This window comes from Giraffa tippelskirchi, chromosome 11 (genome assembly GCF_054371585.1).
Source record: "Giraffa tippelskirchi isolate mGirTip1 chromosome 11, T2T-mGirTip1v1.2.pri, whole genome shotgun sequence".
NCBI classification, from domain to species: domain Eukaryota; kingdom Metazoa; phylum Chordata; class Mammalia; order Artiodactyla; family Giraffidae; genus Giraffa; species Giraffa tippelskirchi.
In genome coordinates, this window is record NC_137285.1 from 78,857,663 (window position 1) to 78,876,120 (window position 18,458).

An 18,458-nucleotide genomic window follows, 5' to 3' on the forward strand; every position below is an offset into this window, starting at 1 on the left:
GCCCAGCTGGCTAAGGGGAGTCCCTGGAAATGCAAGGGTGTGGGTTTTGGCAGACTTCAGGGAAGACATGCCAGATGAGCCTGGGAGACTCCAGGTTAATCTGGATTCAGGAGATATCTCTTCGGGCCAGCTAGTAATTGTAGGATAAGCCTAATGAGCCTTCAGAGGATGAAGAGAGTAACGTGCCAAGGTAGCAATCGATGTCCTCATTCGAGAGGATGAAGCTGGTGCTCAGAGAAGGGGGGAACTTGGCCACAGCAAGGAGGTGTGCACCCAGACAGGACCCCCCAGATCCGGCCATTGGAGCTCAGGGAGGCCACTGGTGTGGCTTGTCCCTGTGGCAGGGGCCGAGGCAGGCAGCCCACCCTGATTCCTGCGGGGGCCTGACTTGGGAAGTGCCATCTGGTAGCTTTGAGACTCACCAAACCAAATTGCACTGGAGAGAGGAGGGACACCTTCCTTCATCCACCCCCCACCCCCGCCGGATTCCCACATACCCTGACCCCTTTCTCTTGATTTCGGAGCCATTTCCAGAGTCCCGCTCATATGACCTCATTCGAAGTGCACTGTGGACGAGCTGCCATCTGCAGCTGCTACCACAGCAGCCAAGGGCTTTAGCTCCCGACTACCTCCCTTCCTTTGGAACTTGGGGGCCCTCTACTCCCCACTTGCACACCACAGACCTTTGCTGAGGATTGTGGGGACCCTCACTCAGTTTGCAGCACGTTGTAGCCATCCCTGTCCTCCCTTGAAACTCAGATTGTGAGCTCCTTTGGAGCAGCGTGGCCCACCTGGCTGCAACGGAAGACACAGCTGACAGTGAAACAACAGCTTAGATCTGAGAGCCGGAAAGCTCTGTCAAAAGGGACCTCCCTCTTCACACCGTAGAGGCTGTAGGAGCCGCCAGGCTTTCGGAACCAGTGCTGGGGCCAAAATGACTCCACAGCTGTTTTCCTTCCTGGGGAGGGTTCTGGCTCGAGCGGGAATGGCTCAAGTCTCCTAAGGTTCTGAAAGCCCACTGTGTGCAGATTCACGGTACACAGAGAGGAAAAGGTGGAGTCCTACCCTGGAGGTGGTCACAGCTCACGGATGAGCCAGGCAGGCAGGCAGGCAGGGCATGAGAACACCTGAGCTGCCTTCATGAGTGAATGGTGTGGGGGCAGAGGAAGAGAAGCCGGTCTGCTCCCTCGTGTGGTGCCCAGGGCAGGTTGTCCCCAGAGGAAACCCTTACGACGGTGAGGACTATCACTGCTGTTTCCCAAGGGGTTCCGTCGGTGCGTGTCTTCCCCGGAGCGGTCAGGCCGTCTCTCAAGTACACTGGCCATGGGCATTGCCTCTCCTTGGAACTTCCCATGTGTTTCTCTTTTTTATGGAACAGTGATTTTCTAGAGTGGTTCTGGGCCACAAGGATGTTGGGTCATTTTCTAGCCTTCTGTCATGAAGAACGCTTTCCTGGGCATGGGGGTGGTTTGTTGTTCCAGCTCCCTTTCTTGGCTTCTTTTGGGAGCTGGTGCAACAAGAGGAGCTCAGCCTCTGCCTTCTGGCTGAGATGTCACCCTTCAAACAGCAATGCCTGCCTGGAGATAATGATGGCAGTTGCCAAAAGGGCTTCGTTTGGCACATGGTATCTTGAAAGGACGTACACCGTCCTTTCAGCTATCAAAGGCTAGTTCAAATGACATAAAAATGAGAACTCTCCAATGGAGTCTTACAGTAGGTGGAGAGTCCGAAAAACACTCCTTCAGTCATTTCACTGAGAGTCATTGATTGGGGACACCAAGAATATAGGAAGGAATGCAGAAAGAAAAGATGAAATTGTGTTCAGGATCGGGGGGAGGGATGAACAGGGCGTGCTTGCCTTGAATCCAGGCTTTGTTGGGGGGTGGGGCATAAAGATCGAACGGGTCTGAAACTACAAAGTGGTGATGGTAACACAGTATCACCAGAGTTACACAACAGTGATCCCAGATTGCAACAATGATGAAAAAGTTTACTAATCCCAACTTAAAAAACAAAAATACAGGAAACCATACAAAAAATAAAACATCACCAGAAAGGTGGAAAGAAACCAAATGCAAAGCAGTTCAGGGGAAAGGAACTCCATGTCCCCTGGGGGCAGACCGAGTTGCCGGCATCCACGGTGAGCAGACAGGGATGGAGGCTGCAGAGCCGACCGCTCCCCTGGACGTGGTGTTTCCGGCAAGGGCTCTGGGTCTCTGTCCAGAGCGGGGGCTCTTTCTCCCTGCAGGGCTGGGTGAGTGATCGTGGGCATCTGGGTGTTGCGCGGGAGCCAGGGCAGGCTCTCCCTGCCGAGGCGGTGACTCCTCCTCTGCCTCGGGTTCTCTTGCCAAAGCCCGAGCAGGTAGAGGTGCACGTGGAGGTGGAGGTTCTCGCTGAGGGGGTGGGACATCAGTGCCTGGGGCTGGGGGTCCTGCAGGCACGGAGATCCGATCTGCCCGGTGTGCTGGCCAGTACCCAGCTGGCCTGGTGTCTCTGCGAGGGCAAGTCTCGCTTCTCCATCTGCCCTCGGTGGATCCCTGGGTCCTGCACCTGGAGCCACCACCTCTTTAGGGACAGGTCTGGGAAGTGGAGCCTGGTTCCAGTTGGAGGCCAGTGCTAGAGTTGGGGGAGAAGCAAAGTTTGCCCACAGGCCAGCCTTGGCATGTGCGTACCCCGGGACAGAAACCTTCCAAGAGGTTCCCAAAGAATACCCAGCGTCAGATGTCTTTTGGGACTGAAGTGTGCAAGATGGGGGGCGGGGGGTGTGAGGCCAGCGCTTGCTGCAGGCCCAGCAGCAGCTTTCGGGGACTCGTCCCTGTGTAGCTCAGCACCCCTCCCCACACACTCCCGTGCACCAGCCCCAGCGTCCTCACCTCTGTGCTCTGGCGTGCTGGGCTCCAGGTCCTCCTGGTGCCTCAGAGGCCGGGGTTCTCTGGACTCTGGGTCGGAGCCGGGTGTGCTGAGCTCCGTGGCAGCCTCAGACTGGGCCGCCGGCTGTATCCTGGGCGGTGTCTCGGCAGCAGGCCTTCCCCACCTCCGCGTCTCCCCCGGTGGGGCTGATGCCTCCGTGGGCACGCTGACCTGGAGCCTGCACTGGGCCTCACGGGCGGGCGGGTGGTGCTCCGACCCCTCCCTCTGGGAGCTGGATGGGGTGTCCCCGTCCTCGGCCTCGTCACGTGGGAAGCTCTGCAACGACAGTGACCGTCAGCCAGCCATGCTGGGAGTTTTCCGAGCTGGGCCTGGCCAGTGGAGCCGCTGCTTCTGCCTGCTCGAACTTCTCTTCCCAGAAGGGTCAGAGACGTGTGTCTGCTCAGATCCCCACCCGGGAGGAAAGAGACCCATCTGAGGGTGTGAGGTCAGCCTGGCGGGCCGGCGCTGCCCACACTCTCCCCATCCCGCCCAGCCTGCTCTCCCCTGGGGTGTGGACACAACTTGTCCACAGGCTTCTGACCCCACATCCGCCTGGGCTTCCTTGAGGGGGACACAGCCCGAGAAACCCGCATCCCCACACACAGGCAAAGGACCCGGTGTTTCCGGGTGGCATGGGAGAGGTGGCCTGGCCCGGCCTGGGGCTCCCCGTGTTACCTTTCTGTTTCTCCGGGCAAAGGGCCAGAGGCCTCTCGGGGGTGTCCTGAGCCAACGTCGACAGGGTGCCCACGCACACTGCCTGTGAGCTCTCCTGAGGCCCCGGCCTCTGGGCAGGGGCAAACAGCAGAACATCTTGGCAGCAAGTGATCTGGCTGGGGGCTCCTCTCCGCTCTGGAGGCCTGGATACCCGGATTGCGGGTTCTGTTGGGTTCTGTTGCCGGCAGGTGACATCATCTCCTGGGGTTCGTGCTGAGGTCCCTTCCCCAAAACTTCCCAAGGGAATCTCTGGGTTTCTGACTGCTCGATCACCCCCCTTAGGCCATGTGCAGGCACAGTGACACCCACACGGCCCAGCCCACAGCCCTGGGGAGGCCTGGGTTCAGCCAGGGCCTGAGCTCCGAGGACCATGCTGCTCTCAGACCAGGCTCCTTCTTCTCATAAGTGGTGTGGCCCTTGACAACCATATGCCCCTCAGGGTTTCCCCAGTCTCTCCATCTGCAGAGTGGGGGTCATTCTCCCATCTGCTTCCTAGGCCTGTCGGCCTACGAGCAGCTCCATGCCTTTCCACCTGGGGCCGATATCACGTGGAGCTCGTGCACTGAGACTTCAGAAAGAAAGATTCCATCCAGGGCTGGCACAGCACAGAATGGGGCAGAACGAGGCCTGGATGCGCCGTGGTACCCAGGAAAAGGCACTCCCCCTCCTGACTGTTTTGAGACCCCGCATCCAAGTTGGAGGACCGAAAGGAAGACTCGAAGGTCTCCCTCTCTTATAGAAAAGAGTAGCCAACTTTCTGGTCCTCTGTTTCCATTGAGATTCTGTTGAAGTGTCCCAGCTCGGCTTCTGCGGGTGGCTGAGCTTCTACTGGCTCCCTGCGTTCTTGTCTTTTCCTCTCCAAACCTTCCGTCCTTTTCCCCCTTCTGGGGTGGAAGGGCGCTGTCATTGCTTCTACCTTCGAGACAGATTGAGGAAAAGTCTGGACCATCGACTCCTTTCCTCTCTTTGGTTCCGTGTCTCTCTCTGGCTGTGTCCCTCTCTTTTCCTTTCTCAATTCCGTCTGTGTCTTCCTCTTTCTCTCTCGTGTGTGGATGGATGGATGGATGCTAGGGATGCACATGTATATGATTAGATGAGGGTTATGTTTTAGGGATAGGTTAGAGGGAGAGAAAGGCTTTAGGTCAGAGTTGGTCATGGGGGAAGGGTCAAGGGTGGTGGTGGTGTTTCTTGGAATCTGAGTGCTGTGCATTCTTCGTCTCTTTCCATATGAACCCCTTCTCAGATACACCACTTGCAAGGAGTCTCTCATGTTCCGTTTCCTATCTTTTGCATTTGTGAATGCTTAGCTTCTCTGTTGTGAAGAGGTTCCATTGGATGGAAACCCAGTGGTGTACTTCGTTTACCTCTTTCCCTTACTTGAAGAGACCCATTTCGACCTCCGCCCAGCAAATGGCAAGGAGACTCTGATGTTAAGGAGCCTTTGACCTACGCTTCTTTCTAGCTATCTCATGACATCAGTCTTTAGGGTGAGGTTTTTCCCCGATATTGAGGTGGTATGAGATCAAAACCAATAGCGTTCTTCAGATGTAGCTGTCTGGTTTTCCCATGGACATTGATTGAAGAGGCTTTCCTGTTCCCATTTGGATATTCTCCCCGTCTGTGTCAGAGATGAGTTGACCATGGATGCTGGGGTTTGTTTCTGGACCCTCAACTTTATTCCATCGATCTGGATCTGTGTGTGTTGTTGTATTCCCAATAGCATACTGTCCTGCTGCTGCTGCTGCTGCGGCTAAGTCACTTCAGTCGTGTCTGACTCTGCATGACCCCATGGCCTGCAGCCTACCAGGCTCCTCCGTCCAGGACATTTTCCAGGCAAGAGTACTGGAGTGGGTCGCCATTGCCTTCTCCGATACTCTCCTGAGGATCCTAGTTTGGTCGTCTAATTTCCTTTCACACAACCTTGGATGTCCGTATCGGGGCTTTTTCGTCGGATTGTATTGACAATGTAGGCTCCTTTCTGTTTCCGTACCCCCTTTGCAATTCTTTGTTCGGTGCGAAAATGCATTGGCATTTTGGGAGGAATAGCATGGAAGCTGTGGATTGCCATGTGGGGCTGTGACATGATTTTCCCAATAGGAATTCTTTCAAGCCCTGAGCACAGCTTCTCTTTCCAGTGATTGGTGTGGGCTTGATCTTCCTCCTTCCATCTCTCGCCGTTGTATGAGAACAGGTCCATCCTTCCCTTCTGGGGTAGATGGACTCGTGGGTATCACTTCAGTGAATGGCATTGGCAGTGGGGGTGATAATTCCCTTCTCATTGGAAGACTTTGCTGTGAGTATTAGAAATGCAAGTGACTTCTCTTCCCCTTCCTCCCTGTCCATGTCTCAGAGCCACCGGGAAACAGAGGCCTCATCCACGGTCACACAGGCCTGAGGGGGTGCAACTAGACTGTTGTTTCTTCAGGCCCTCAGTGCTGGACATCATCCGGGATACTCTGTGTGTGTTCCTCCGTCTGGTGTCCCTTCAGACCTTTCCCTAGTTTTCACAGGCTTGTTGTGTTGGCGTTCTTTGTCTGTTTGGAGACACATCCTTGATAAGCTTTGTGTTTCCACTCATTCGTCTCGCGATGTATGACCTGTCTTTTGCTTTTGTCATGAGGTCTTTCCCACAGTAGATATCTTTGATTTTGCAAAGTCCACTGTATTCTCTGGGTTTTTTTTTGTGGACTGCCTTTTAGTTTTGTGTGTGAAGACTCAAAGCACGTGTCCGGTTTCTGCTCATTGTTCTTCTAGATTTGTGACAAGTTTTCATGGAAAGTTTGTCTAGGGATAACTGGAAGTGAACTCGGTGTAAGGTGTCAAGTCTCCATCTCCATTCATGTCATCCCCTGCAGTTTCCAATTCCCTGTTCCTGAGTGGTTTTGGAGACCTTGTGGGAAGGTTGGTTGCATTGGAGTTTGCATTTCCACCTTGATTCGATTCACACTGTTCTGCCCTCAGGGACACAGTCAAGGGGGAGTGAGGAGCAGCCTGCACTTCCAGCAGTGACCACACGGTGGGGCGAGTGCTGCTCTCCCCTCTGGGAGCCCCAGGCCACAGGCATCCCAGTGAGGAGCCAGCTCTGTGCTCAGCTGAAAGGAGTTAGTTAGTCTCTCAGGAGCCTCTGAGCCCTTGCCTTTGGATCACCCAGGGTGGGCATTTACTGGGACAGAAAAAATTGCCCTGAATTCCATGGACGGAAGAGCCTGGCTGTGTAGAGTTCGTGAGTTGCCGTGAATCACACACAACTGAGGACACAAAAATTCAATAGATTAAAACACTTTTTGGGGGTGGGGGGGAGTGAAAGAGGGTGATGTGGGTTTTTTTGTCTTATATAACAGCCAAGGGAAATCTAGTTTAAACCTAAATTCACATAGATGGGAAAGGTATATCTCTCCGTCACCCTATTAAAAAAAAAAAAAAAAACTACTACACTTTTCTGAAAGTTTATTTGGTAGCTTCCTTGAGCAGTTTATTGTGGAGCATTTTTTTTTTTTTCTGTGACATTGGCCTCATTAAAAAGTACGGTTTGCCTTTACTGGATAATTTTGTTCATTGGTTTCTTAGGGAACCTTGGTAATATTTGAGTTTCCTGGGGAGTATGGTCACATGACCTGGCCCTGGCCAATCGGTGCGTTCCACCTCCCTGGCCACTGTGATTGGCTCCGGGCTGGGGCAGTGCCCAATCGGGGCCCAGGGCCGGGCCTCCCGTTGGAAGCCAGGGGAAGACGAGCTCTCGTCCTGCTGGGGTAGGGGAAGGGGTGGGGCCGGGGCAGGTCAGGCTCCAGCAGTGGGAGGGGCTTGAGGTCCGCCTGCGGCAGTTGGTGACGTTCCTGCTCCCCTCAGGGCAGAGCCGCCGGCCTGAGAATGAGGGCGCTGCTGAGCCCAGGGGCTGGGATGGCCCGTTGCTGCTGTGGTCCCAGAGCTCCACCCGAGACCTGAGGGAAGCCGTCTGCCCGTGAGTCCTCTCCCACTTGTCTGTCAGCTTGTTTGAAGCATGCTGGGTTTTCTGCCCAGCTGGCTAAGGGGAGTCCCTGGAAATGCAAGGGTGTGGGTTTTGGCAGACTTCAGGGAAGACATGCCAGATGAGCCTGGGAGACTCCAGGTTAATCTGGATTCAGGAGATATCTCTTCGGGCCAGCTAGTAATTGTAGGATAAGCCTAATGAGCCTTCAGAGGATGAAGAGAGTAACGTGCCAAGGTAGCAATCGATGTCCTCATTCGAGAGGATGAAGCTGGTGCTCAGAGAAGGGGGGAACTTGGCCACAGCAAGGAGGTGTGCACCCAGACAGGACCCCCCAGATCCGGCCATTGGAGCTCAGGGAGGCCACTGGTGTGGCTTGTCCCTGTGGCAGGGGCCGAGGCAGGCAGCCCACCCTGATTCCTGCGGGGGCCTGACTTGGGAAGTGCCATCTGGTAGCTTTGAGACTCACCAAACCAAATTGCACTGGAGAGAGGAGGGACACCTTCCTTCATCCACCCCCCACCCCCGCCGGATTCCCACATACCCTGACCCCTTTCTCTTGATTTCGGAGCCATTTCCAGAGTCCCGCTCATATGACCTCATTCGAAGTGCACTGTGGACGAGCTGCCATCTGCAGCTGCTACCACAGCAGCCAAGGGCTTTAGCTCCCGACTACCTCCCTTCCTTTGGAACTTGGGGGCCCTCTACTCCCCACTTGCACACCACAGACCTTTGCTGAGGATTGTGGGGACCCTCACTCAGTTTGCAGCACGTTGTAGCCATCCCTGTCCTCCCTTGAAACTCAGATTGTGAGCTCCTTTGGAGCAGCGTGGCCCACCTGGCTGCAACGGAAGACACAGCTGACAGTGAAACAACAGCTTAGATCTGAGAGCCGGAAAGCTCTGTCAAAAGGGACCTCCCTCTTCACACCGTAGAGGCTGTAGGAGCCGCCAGGCTTTCGGAACCAGTGCTGGGGCCAAAATGACTCCACAGCTGTTTTCCTTCCTGGGGAGGGTTCTGGCTCGAGCGGGAATGGCTCAAGTCTCCTAAGGTTCTGAAAGCCCACTGTGTGCAGATTCACGGTACACAGAGAGGAAAAGGTGGAGTCCTACCCTGGAGGTGGTCACAGCTCACGGATGAGCCAGGCAGGCAGGCAGGCAGGGCATGAGAACACCTGAGCTGCCTTCATGAGTGAATGGTGTGGGGGCAGAGGAAGAGAAGCCGGTCTGCTCCCTCGTGTGGTGCCCAGGGCAGGTTGTCCCCAGAGGAAACCCTTACGACGGTGAGGACTATCACTGCTGTTTCCCAAGGGGTTCCGTCGGTGCGTGTCTTCCCCGGAGCGGTCAGGCCGTCTCTCAAGTACACTGGCCATGGGCATTGCCTCTCCTTGGAACTTCCCATGTGTTTCTCTTTTTTATGGAACAGTGATTTTCTAGAGTGGTTCTGGGCCACAAGGATGTTGGGTCATTTTCTAGCCTTCTGTCATGAAGAACGCTTTCCTGGGCATGGGGGTGGTTTGTTGTTCCAGCTCCCTTTCTTGGCTTCTTTTGGGAGCTGGTGCAACAAGAGGAGCTCAGCCTCTGCCTTCTGGCTGAGATGTCACCCTTCAAACAGCAATGCCTGCCTGGAGATAATGATGGCAGTTGCCAAAAGGGCTTCGTTTGGCACATGGTATCTTGAAAGGACGTACACCGTCCTTTCAGCTATCAAAGGCTAGTTCAAATGACATAAAAATGAGAACTCTCCAATGGAGTCTTACAGTAGGTGGAGAGTCCGAAAAACACTCCTTCAGTCATTTCACTGAGAGTCATTGATTGGGGACACCAAGAATATAGGAAGGAATGCAGAAAGAAAAGATGAAATTGTGTTCAGGATCGGGGGAGGGATGAACAGGGCGTGCTTGCCTTGAATCCAGGCTTTGTTGGGGGGTGGGGCATAAAGATCGAACGGGTCTGAAACTACAAAGTGGTGATGGTAACACAGTATCACCAGAGTTAAACAACAGTGATCCCAGATTGCAACAATGATGAAAAAGTTTACTAATCCCAACTTAACCAACAAAAATACAGGAAACCATACAAAAAATAAAACATTACCAGAAAGGTGGAAACAAACCAAATGCAAAGCAGTTCAGGGGAAAGGAACTCCATGTCCCCTGGGGGCAGACCGAGTTGCCGGCATCCACGGTGAGCAGACAGGGATGGAGGCTGCAGAGCCGACCGCTCCCCTGGACGTGGTGTTTCCGGCAAGGGCTCTGGGTCTCCGTCCAGAGCGGGGGCTCTTTCTCCCTGCAGGGCTGGGTGAGTGATCGTGGGCATCTGGGTGTTGCGCGGGAGCCAGGGCAGGCTCTCCCTGCCGAGGCGGTGACTCCTCCTCTGCCTCGGGTTCTCTTGCCAAAGCCCGAGCAGGTAGAGGTGCACGTGGAGGTGGAGGTTCTCGCTGAGGGGGTGGGACATCAGTGCCTGGGGCTGGGGGTCCTGCAGGCACGGAGATCCGATCTGCCCGGTGTGCTGGCCAGTACCCAGCTGGCCTGGTGTCTCTGCGAGGGCAAGTCTCGGTTCTCCATCTGCCCTCGGTGGATCCCTGGGTCCTGCACCTGGAGCCACCACCTCTTTAGGGACAGGTCTGGGAAGTGGAGCCTGGTTCCAGTTGGAGGCCAGTGCTAGAGTTGGGGGAGAAGCAAGGTTTGCCCACAGGCCAGCCTTGGTATGTGCGTACCCCGGGACAGAAACCTTCCAAGAGGTTCCCAAAGAATACCCAGCGTCAGATGTCTTTTGGGACTGAAGTGTGCAAGATGGGGGGCGGGGGGTGTGAGGCCAGCGCTTGCTGCAGGCCCAGCAGCAGCTTTCGGGGACTCGTCCCTGTGTAGCTCAGCACCCCTCCCCACACACTCCCGTGCACCAGCCCCAACGTCCTCACCTCTGTGCTCTGGCGTGCTGGGCTCCAGGTCCTCCTGGTGCCTCAGAGGCCGGGGTTCTCTGGACTCTGGGTCGGAGCCGGGTGTGCTGAGCTCCGTGGCCGCCTCAGACTGGGCCGCCGGCTGTATCCTGGGCGGTGTCTCGGCAGCAGGCCTTCCCCACCTCCGCGTCTCCCCCGGTGGGGCTGATGCCTCCGTGGGCACGCTGACCTGGAGCCTGCACTGGGCCTCACGGGCGGGCGGGTGGTGCTCCGACCCCTCCCTCTGGGAGCTGGATGGGGTGTCCCCGTCCTCGGCCTCATCCCGTGGGAAGCTCTGCAACGACAGTGACCGTCAGCCAGCCATGCTGGGAGTTTTCCGAGCTGGGCCTGGCCAGTGGAGCCGCTGCTTCTGCCTGCTCGAACTTCTCTTCCCAGAAGGGTCAGAGACGTGTGTCTGCTCAGATCCCCACCCGGGAGGAAAGAGACCCATCTGAGGGTGTGAGGTCAGCCTGGCGGGCTGGCGCTGCCCACACTCTCCCCATCCCGCCCAGCCTGCTCTGCCCCGGGGTGTGGACACAACTTGTCCACAGGCTTCTGACCCCACATCCGCCTGGGCTTCCTTGAGGGAGACACACCCCGAGAAACCCGCATCCCCACACACAGGCAAAGGACCCGGTGTTTCCGGGTGGCATGGGAGAGGTGGCCTGGCCCGGCCTGGGGCTCCCCGTGTTACCTTTCTGTTTCTCCGGGCAAAGGGCCAGAGGCCTCTCGGGGGTGTCCTGAGCCAACGTCGACAGGGTGCCCACGCACACTGCCTGTGAGCTCTCCTGAGGCCCCGGCCTCTGGGCAGGGGCAAACAGCAGAACATCTTGGCAGCAAGTGATCTGGCTGGGGGCTCCTCTCCGCTCTGGAGGCCTGGATACCCGGATTGCGGGTTCTGATGGGTTCTGTTGCCGGCAGGTGACATCATCTCCTGGGGTTCGTGCTGAGGTCCCTTCCCCAAAACTTCCCAAGGGAATCTCTGGGTTTCTGACTGCTCGATCACCCCCCTTAGGCCATGTGCAGGCACAGTGACACCCACACGGCCCAGCCCACAGCCCTGGGGAGGCCTGGGTTCAGCCAGGGCCTGAGCTCCGAGGACCATGCTGCTCTCAGACCAGGCTCCTTCTTCTCATAAGTGGTGTGGCCCTTGACAACCATATGCCCCTCAGGGTTTCCCCAGTCTCTCCATCTGCAGAGTGGGGGTCATTCTCCCATCTGCTTCCTAGGCCTGTCGGCCTACGAGCAGCTCCATGCCTTTCCACCTGGGGCCGATATCACGTGGAGCTCGTGCGCTGAGACTTCAGAAAGAAAGATTCCATCCAGGGCTGGCACAGCACAGAATGGGGCAGAACGAGGCCTGGATGCGCCGTGGTACCCAGGAAAAGGCACTCCCCCTCCTGACTGTTTTGAGACCCCGCATCCAAGTTGGAGGACCGAAAGGAAGACTCGAAGGTCTCCCTCTCTTATAGAAAAGAGTAGCCAACTTTCTGGTCCTCTGTTTCCATTGAGATTCTGTTGAAGTGTCCCAGCTCGGCTTCTGCGGGTGGCTGAGCTTCTACTGGCTCCCTGCGTTCTTGTCGTTTCCTCTCCAAACCTTCCGTCCTTTTCCCCCTTCTGGGGTGGAAGGGCGCTGTCATTGCTTCTACCTTCGAGACAGATTGAGGAAAAGTCTGGACCATCGACTCCTTTCCTCTCTTTGGTTCCGTGTCTCTCTCTGGCTGTGTCCCTCTCTTTTCCTTTCTCAATTCCGTCTGTGTCTTCCTCTTTCTCTCTCGTGTGTGGATGGATGGATGGATGCTAGGGATGCACATGTATATGATTAGATGAGGGTTATGTTTTAGGGATAGGTTAGAGGGAGAGAAAGGCTTTAGGTCAGAGTTGGTCATGGGGGAAGGGTCAAGGGTGGTGGTGGTGTTTCTTGGAATCTGAGTGCTGTGCATTCTTCGTCTCTTTCCATATGAACCCCTTCTCAGATACACCACTTGCAAGGAGTCTCTCGTGTTCCGTTTCCTATCTTTTGCATTTGTGAATGCTTAGCTTCTCTGTTGTGAAGAGGTTCCATTGGATGGAAACCCAGTGGTGTACTTCGTTTACCTCTTTCCCTTACTTGAAGAGACCCATTTCGACCTCCGCCCAGCAAATGGCAAGGAGACTCTGATGTTAAGGAGCCTTTGACCTACGCTTCTTTCTAGCTATCTCATGACATCAGTCTTTAGGGTGAGGTTTTTCCCCGATATTGAGGTGGTATGAGATCAAAACCAATAGCGTTCTTCAGATGTAGCTGTCTGGTTTTCCCATGGACATTGATTGAAGAGGCTTTCCTGTTCCCATTTGGATATTCTCCCCGTCTGTGTCAGAGATGAGTTGACCATGGATGCTGGGGTTTGTTTCTGGACCCTCAACTTTATTCCATCGATCTGGATCTGTGTGTGTTGTTGTATTCCCAATAGCATACTGTCCTGCTGCTGCTGCTGCTGCGGCTAAGTCACTTCAGTCGTGTCTGACTCTGCATGACCCCATGGCCTGCAGCCTACCAGGCTCCTCCGTCCAGGACATTTTCCAGGCAAGAGTACTGGCGTGGGTCGCCATTGCCTTCTCCGATACTCTCCTGAGGATCCTAGTTTGGTCGTCTAATTTCCTTTCACACAACCTTGGATGTCCGTATCGGGGCTTTTTCGTCGGATTGTATTGACAATGTAGGCTCCTTTCTGTTTCCGTACCCCCTTTGCAATTCTTTGTTCGGTGCGAAAATGCATTGGCATTTTGGGAGGAATAGCATGGAAGCTGTGGATTGCCATGTGGGGCTGTGACATGATTTTCCCAATAGGAATTCTTTCAAGCCCTGAGCACAGCTTCTCTTTCCAGTGATTGGTGTGGGCTTGATCTTCCTCCTTCCATCTCTCGCCGTTTTGTGAGAACAGGTCCATCCTTCCCTTCTGGGGTAGATGGACTCGTGGGTATCACTTCAGTGAATGGCATTGGCAGTGGGGGTGATAATTCCCTTCTCATTGGAAGACTTTGCTGTGAGTATTAGAAATGCAAGTGACTTCTCTTCCCCTTCCTCCCTGTCCATGTCTCAGAGCCACCGGGAAACAGAGGCCTCATCCACGGTCACACAGGCCTGAGGGGGTGCAACTAGACTGTTGTTTCTTCAGGCCCTCAGTGCTGGACATCATCCGGGATACTCTGTGTGTGTCTTCCTCCGTCTGGTGTCCCTTCAGACCTTTCCCTAGTTTTCACAGGCTTGTTGTGTTGGCGTTCTTTGTCTGTTTGGAGACACATCCTTGATAAGCTTTGTGTTTCCACTCATTCGTCTCGCGATGTATGACCTGTCTTTTGCTTTTGTCATGAGGTCTTTCCCACAGTAGATATCTTTGATTTTGCAAAGTCCACTGTATTCTCTGGGTTTTTTTTGTGGACTGCCTTTTAGTTTTGTGTGTGAAGACTCAAAGCACGTGTCCGGTTTCTGCTCATTGTTCTTCTAGATTTGTGACAAGTTTTCATGGAAAGTTTGTCTAGGGATAACTGGAAGTGAACTCGGTGTAAGGTGTCCAGTCTCCATCTCCATTCATGTCATCCCCTGCAGTTTCCAATTCCCTGTTCCTGAGTGGTTTTGGAGACCTTGTGGGAAGGTTGGTTGCATTGGAGTTTGCATTTCCACCTTGATTCGATTCACACTGTTCTGCCCTCAGGGACACTGTCAAGGGGGAGTGAGGAGCAGCCTGCACTTCCAGCAGTGACCACACGGTGGGGCGAGTGCTGCTCTCCCCTCTGGGAGCCCCAGGCCACAGGCATCCCAGTGAGGAGCCAGCTCTGTGCTCAGCTGAAAGGAGTTAGTTAGTCTCTCAGGAGCCTCTGAGCCCTTGCCTTTGGATCACCCAGGGTGGGCATTTACTGGGACAGAAAAAATTGCCCTGAATTCCATGGACGGAAGAGCCTGGCTGTGTAGAGTTCGTGAGTTGCCGTGAATCAGACACAACTGAGGACACAAAAATTCAATAGATTAAAACACTTTTTGGGGGTGGGGGGGAGTGAAAGAGGGTGATGTGGGTTTTTTGTCTTCTATAACAGCCAAGGGAAATCTAGTTTAAACCTAAATTCACATAGATGGGAAAGGTATATCTCTCCGTCACCCTATTTAAAAAAAAAAAACCTACTACACTTTTCTGAAAGTTTATTTAGTAGCTTCCTTGAGCAGTTTACTGTGGAGCATTTTTTTTTTTTTTCTGTGACATTGGCCTCATTAAAAATTACGGTTTGCCTTTACTGGATAATTTTGTTCATTGGTTTCTTAGGGAACCTTGGTAATATTTGAGTTTCCTGGGGAGTATGGTCACATGACCTGGCCCTGGCCAATCGGTGCGTTCCACCTCCCTGGCCACTGTGATTGGCTCCGGGCTGGGGCAGTGCCCAATCGGGGCCCAGGGCCGGGCCTCCCGTTGGAAGCCAGGGGAAGACGAGCTCTCGTCCTGCTGGGGTAGGGGAAGGGGTGGGGCCGGGGCAGGTCAGGCTCCAGCAGTGGGAGGGGCTTGAGGTCCGCCTGCGGCAGTTGGTGACGTTCCTGCTCCCCTCAGGGCAGAGCCGCCGGCCTGAGAATGAGGGCGCTGCTGAGCCCAGGGGCTGGGATGGCCCTTTGCTGCTGTGGTCCCAGAGCTCCACCCGAGACCTGAGGGAAGCCGTCTGCCCGTGAGTCCTCTCCCACTTGTCTGTCAGCTTGTTTGAAGCATGCTGGGTTTTCTGCCCAGCTGGCTAAGGGGAGTCCCTGGAAATGCAAGGGTGTGGGTTTTGGCAGACTTCAGGGAAGACATGCCAGATGAGCCTGGGAGACTCCAGGTTAATCTGGATTCAGGAGATATCTCTTCGGGCCAGCTAGTAATTGTAGGATAAGCCTAATGAGCCTTCAGAGGATGAAGAGAGTAACGTGCCAAGGTAGCAATCGATGTCCTCATTCGAGAGGATGAAGCTGGTGCTCAGAGAAGGGGGGAACTTGGCCACAGCAAGGAGGTGTGCACCCAGACAGGACCCCCCAGATCCGGCCATTGGAGCTCAGGGAGGCCACTGGTGTGGCTTGTCCCTGTGGCAGGGGCCGAGGCAGGCAGCCCACCCTGATTCCTGCGGGGGCCTGACTTGGGAAGTGCCATCTGGTAGCTTTGAGACTCACCAAACCAAATTGCACTGGAGAGAGGAGGGACACCTTCCTTCATCCACCCCCCACCCCCGCCGGATTCCCACATACCCTGACCCCTTTCTCTTGATTTCGGAGCCATTTCCAGAGTCCCGCTCATATGACCTCATTCGAAGTGCACTGTGGACGAGCTGCCATCTGCAGCTGCTACCACAGCAGCCAAGGGCTTTAGCTCCCGACTACCTCCCTTCCTTTGGAACTTGGGGGCCCTCTACTCCCCACTTGCACACCACAGACCTTTGCTGAGGATTGTGGGGACCCTCACTCAGTTTGCAGCACGTTGTAGCCATCCCTGTCCTCCCTTGAAACTCAGCTTGTGAGCTCCTTTGGAGCAGCGTGGCCCACCTGGCTGCAACGGAAGACACAGCTGACAGTGAAACAACAGCTTAGATCTGAGAGCCGGAAAGCTCTGTCAAAAGGGACCTCCCTCTTCACACCGTAGAGGCTGTAGGAGCCGCCAGGCTTTCGGAACCAGTGCTGGGGCCAAAATGACTCCACAGCTGTTTTCCTTCCTGGGGAGGGTTCTGGCTCGAGCGGGAATGGCTCAAGTCTCCTAAGGTTCTGAAAGCCCACTGTGTGCAGATTCACGGTACACAGAGAGGAAAAGGTGGAGTCCTACCCTGGAGGTGGTCACAGCTCACGGATGAGCCAGGCAGGCAGGCAGGCAGGGCATGAGAACACCTGAGCTGCCTTCATGAGTGAATGGTGTGGGGGCAGAGGAAGAGAAGCCGGTCTGCTCCCTCGTGTGGTGCCCAGGGCAGGTTGTCCCCAGAGGAAACCCTTACGACGGTGAGGACTATCACTGCTGTTTCCCAAGGGGTTCCGTCGGTGCGTGTCTTCCCCGGAGCGGTCAGGCCGTCTCTCAAGTACACTGGCCATGGGCATTGCCTCTCCTTGGAACTTCCCATGTGTTTCTCTTTTTTATGGAACAGTGATTTTCTAGAGTGGTTCTGGGCCACAAGGATGTTGGGTCATTTTCTAGCCTTCTGTCATGAAGAACGCTTTCCTGGGCATGGGGGTGGTTTGTTGTTCCAGCTCCCTTTCTTGGCTTCTTTTGGGAGCTGGTGCAACAAGAGGAGCTCAGCCTCTGCCTTCTGGCTGAGATGTCACCCTTCAAACAGCAATGCCTGCCTGGAGATAATGATGGCAGTTGCCAAAAGGGCTTCGTTTGGCACATGGTATCTTGAAAGGACGTACACCGTCCTTTCAGCTATCAAAGGCTAGTTCAAATGACATAAAAATGAGAACTCTCCAATGGAGTCTTACAGTAGGTGGAGAGTCCGAAAAACACTCCTTCAGTCATTTCACTGAGAGTCATTGATTGGGGACACCAAGAATATAGGAAGGAATGCAGAAAGAAAAGATGAAATTGTGTTCAGGATCGGGGGGAGGGATGAAGAGGGCGTGCTTGCCTTGAATCCAGGCTTTGTTGGGGGGTGGGGCATAAAGATCGAACGGGTCTGAAACTACAAAGTGGTGATGGTAACACAGTATCACCAGAGTTACACAACAGTGATCCCAGATTGCAACAATGATGAAAAAGTTTACTAATCCCAACTTAAAAAACAAAAATACAGGAAACCATACAAAAAATAAAACATCACCAGAAAGGTGGAAAGAAACCAAATGCAAAGCAGTTCAGGGGAAAGGAACTCCATGTCCCCTGGGGGCAGACCGAGTTGCCGGCATCCACGGTGAGCAGACAGGGATGGAGGCTGCAGAGCCGACCGCTCCCCTGGACGTGGTGTTTCCAGCAAGGGCTCTGGGTCTCTGTCCAGAGCGGGGTCTCTTTCTCCCTGCAGGGCTGGGTGAGTGATCGTGGGCATCTGGGTGTTGCGCGGGAGCCAGGGCAGGCTCTCCCTGCCGAGGCGGTGACTCCTCCTCTGCCTCGGGTTCTCTTGCCAAAGCCCGAGCAGGTAGAGGTGCACGTGGAGGTGGAGGTTCTCGCTGAGGGGGTGGGACATCAGTGCCTGGGGCTGGGGGTCCTGCAGGCACGGAGATCCGATCTGCCCGGTGTGCTGGCCAGTACCCAGCTGGCCTGGTGTCTCTGCGAGGGCAAGTCTCGCTTCTCCATCTGCCCTCGGTGGATCCCTGGGTCCTGCACCTGGAGCCACCACCTCTTTAGGGACAGGTCTGGGAAGTGGAGCCTGGTTCCAGTTGGAGGCCAGTGCTAGAGTTGGGGGAGAAGCAAAGTTTGCCCACAGGCCAGCCTTGGCATGTGCGTACCCCGGGACAGAAACCTTCCAAGAGGTTCCCAAAGAATACCCAGCGTCAGATGTCTTTTGGGACTGAAGTGTGCAAGATGGGGGGCGGGGGGTGTGAGGCCAGCGCTTGCTGCAGGCCCAGCAGCAGCTTTCGGGGACTCGTCCCTGTGTAGCTCAGCACCCCTCCCCACACACTCCCGTGCACCAGCCCCAGCGTCCTCACCTCTGTGCTCTGGCGTGCTGGGCTCCAGGTCCTCCTGGTGCCTCAGAGGCCGGGGTTCTCTGGACTCTGGGTCGGAGCCGGGTGTGCTGAGCTCCGTGGCAGCCTCAGACTGGGCCGCCGGCTGTATCCTGGGCGGTGTCTCGGCAGCAGGCCTTCCCCACCTCCGCGTCTCCCCCGGTGGGGCTGATGCCTCCGTGGGCACGCTGACCTGGAGCCTGCACTGGGCCTCACGGGCGGGCGGGTGGTGCTCCGACCCCTCCCTCTGGGAGCTGGATGGGGTGTCCCCGTCCTCGGCCTCATCACGTGGGAAGCTCTGCA

At 55.3% G+C, this 18,458-nt stretch overlaps 1 protein-coding gene and 1 long non-coding RNA gene across 2 annotated transcripts in view; one reads left to right on the top strand and one right to left on the bottom strand.

Moving 5' to 3' along the window:
• LOC145527777 (uncharacterized) overlaps positions 1 to 17,285 on the top strand; it is a 170,297-nt gene extending 153,012 nt beyond the window's left edge. Inside the window, exons 22-23 of the long non-coding RNA XR_014069858.1 lie at positions 7,471 to 7,582; positions 15,103 to 17,285. This is a non-coding gene — a long non-coding RNA (uncharacterized LOC145527777). The remainder of the gene's footprint in view (positions 1 to 7,470; positions 7,583 to 15,102) is intronic.
• On the bottom strand, positions 79 to 3,762 carry LOC145527742 (uncharacterized). Its single transcript, XM_081545809.1, has 3 exons — positions 3,586 to 3,762; positions 2,874 to 3,186; positions 79 to 2,616 (listed from the first exon to the last, which is right to left on the bottom strand). The coding sequence occupies exons 1-3, from the start codon at positions 3,718 to 3,720 to the stop codon at positions 1,994 to 1,996; spliced, it is 1,071 nt and encodes a 356-aa protein (XP_081401935.1). The 5' UTR covers positions 3,721 to 3,762; the 3' UTR covers positions 79 to 1,993.
• Positions 17,286 to 18,458: the final 1,173 nt, after the last annotated feature.

What these genes read in the sequence shown, in the direction of transcription:
- LOC145527742 (XM_081545809.1), bottom strand. Translation starts at nt 3,720, where the DNA reads ATGTTCTGCTGTTTGCCCCTGCCCAGAGGCCGGGGCCTCAGGAGAGCT. An exon ending in TTGCCCGGAGAAACAGAAAG is followed by an intron (nt 3,187 to 3,585) that starts GTAACACGGGGA and finishes CTGTCGTTGCAG; the next exon opens with AGCTTCCCACGTGACGAGGC. An exon ending in CAGCACGCCAGAGCACAGAG is followed by an intron (nt 2,617 to 2,873) that starts GTGAGGACGCTG and finishes CCCCAACTCTAG; the next exon opens with CACTGGCCTCCAACTGGAAC.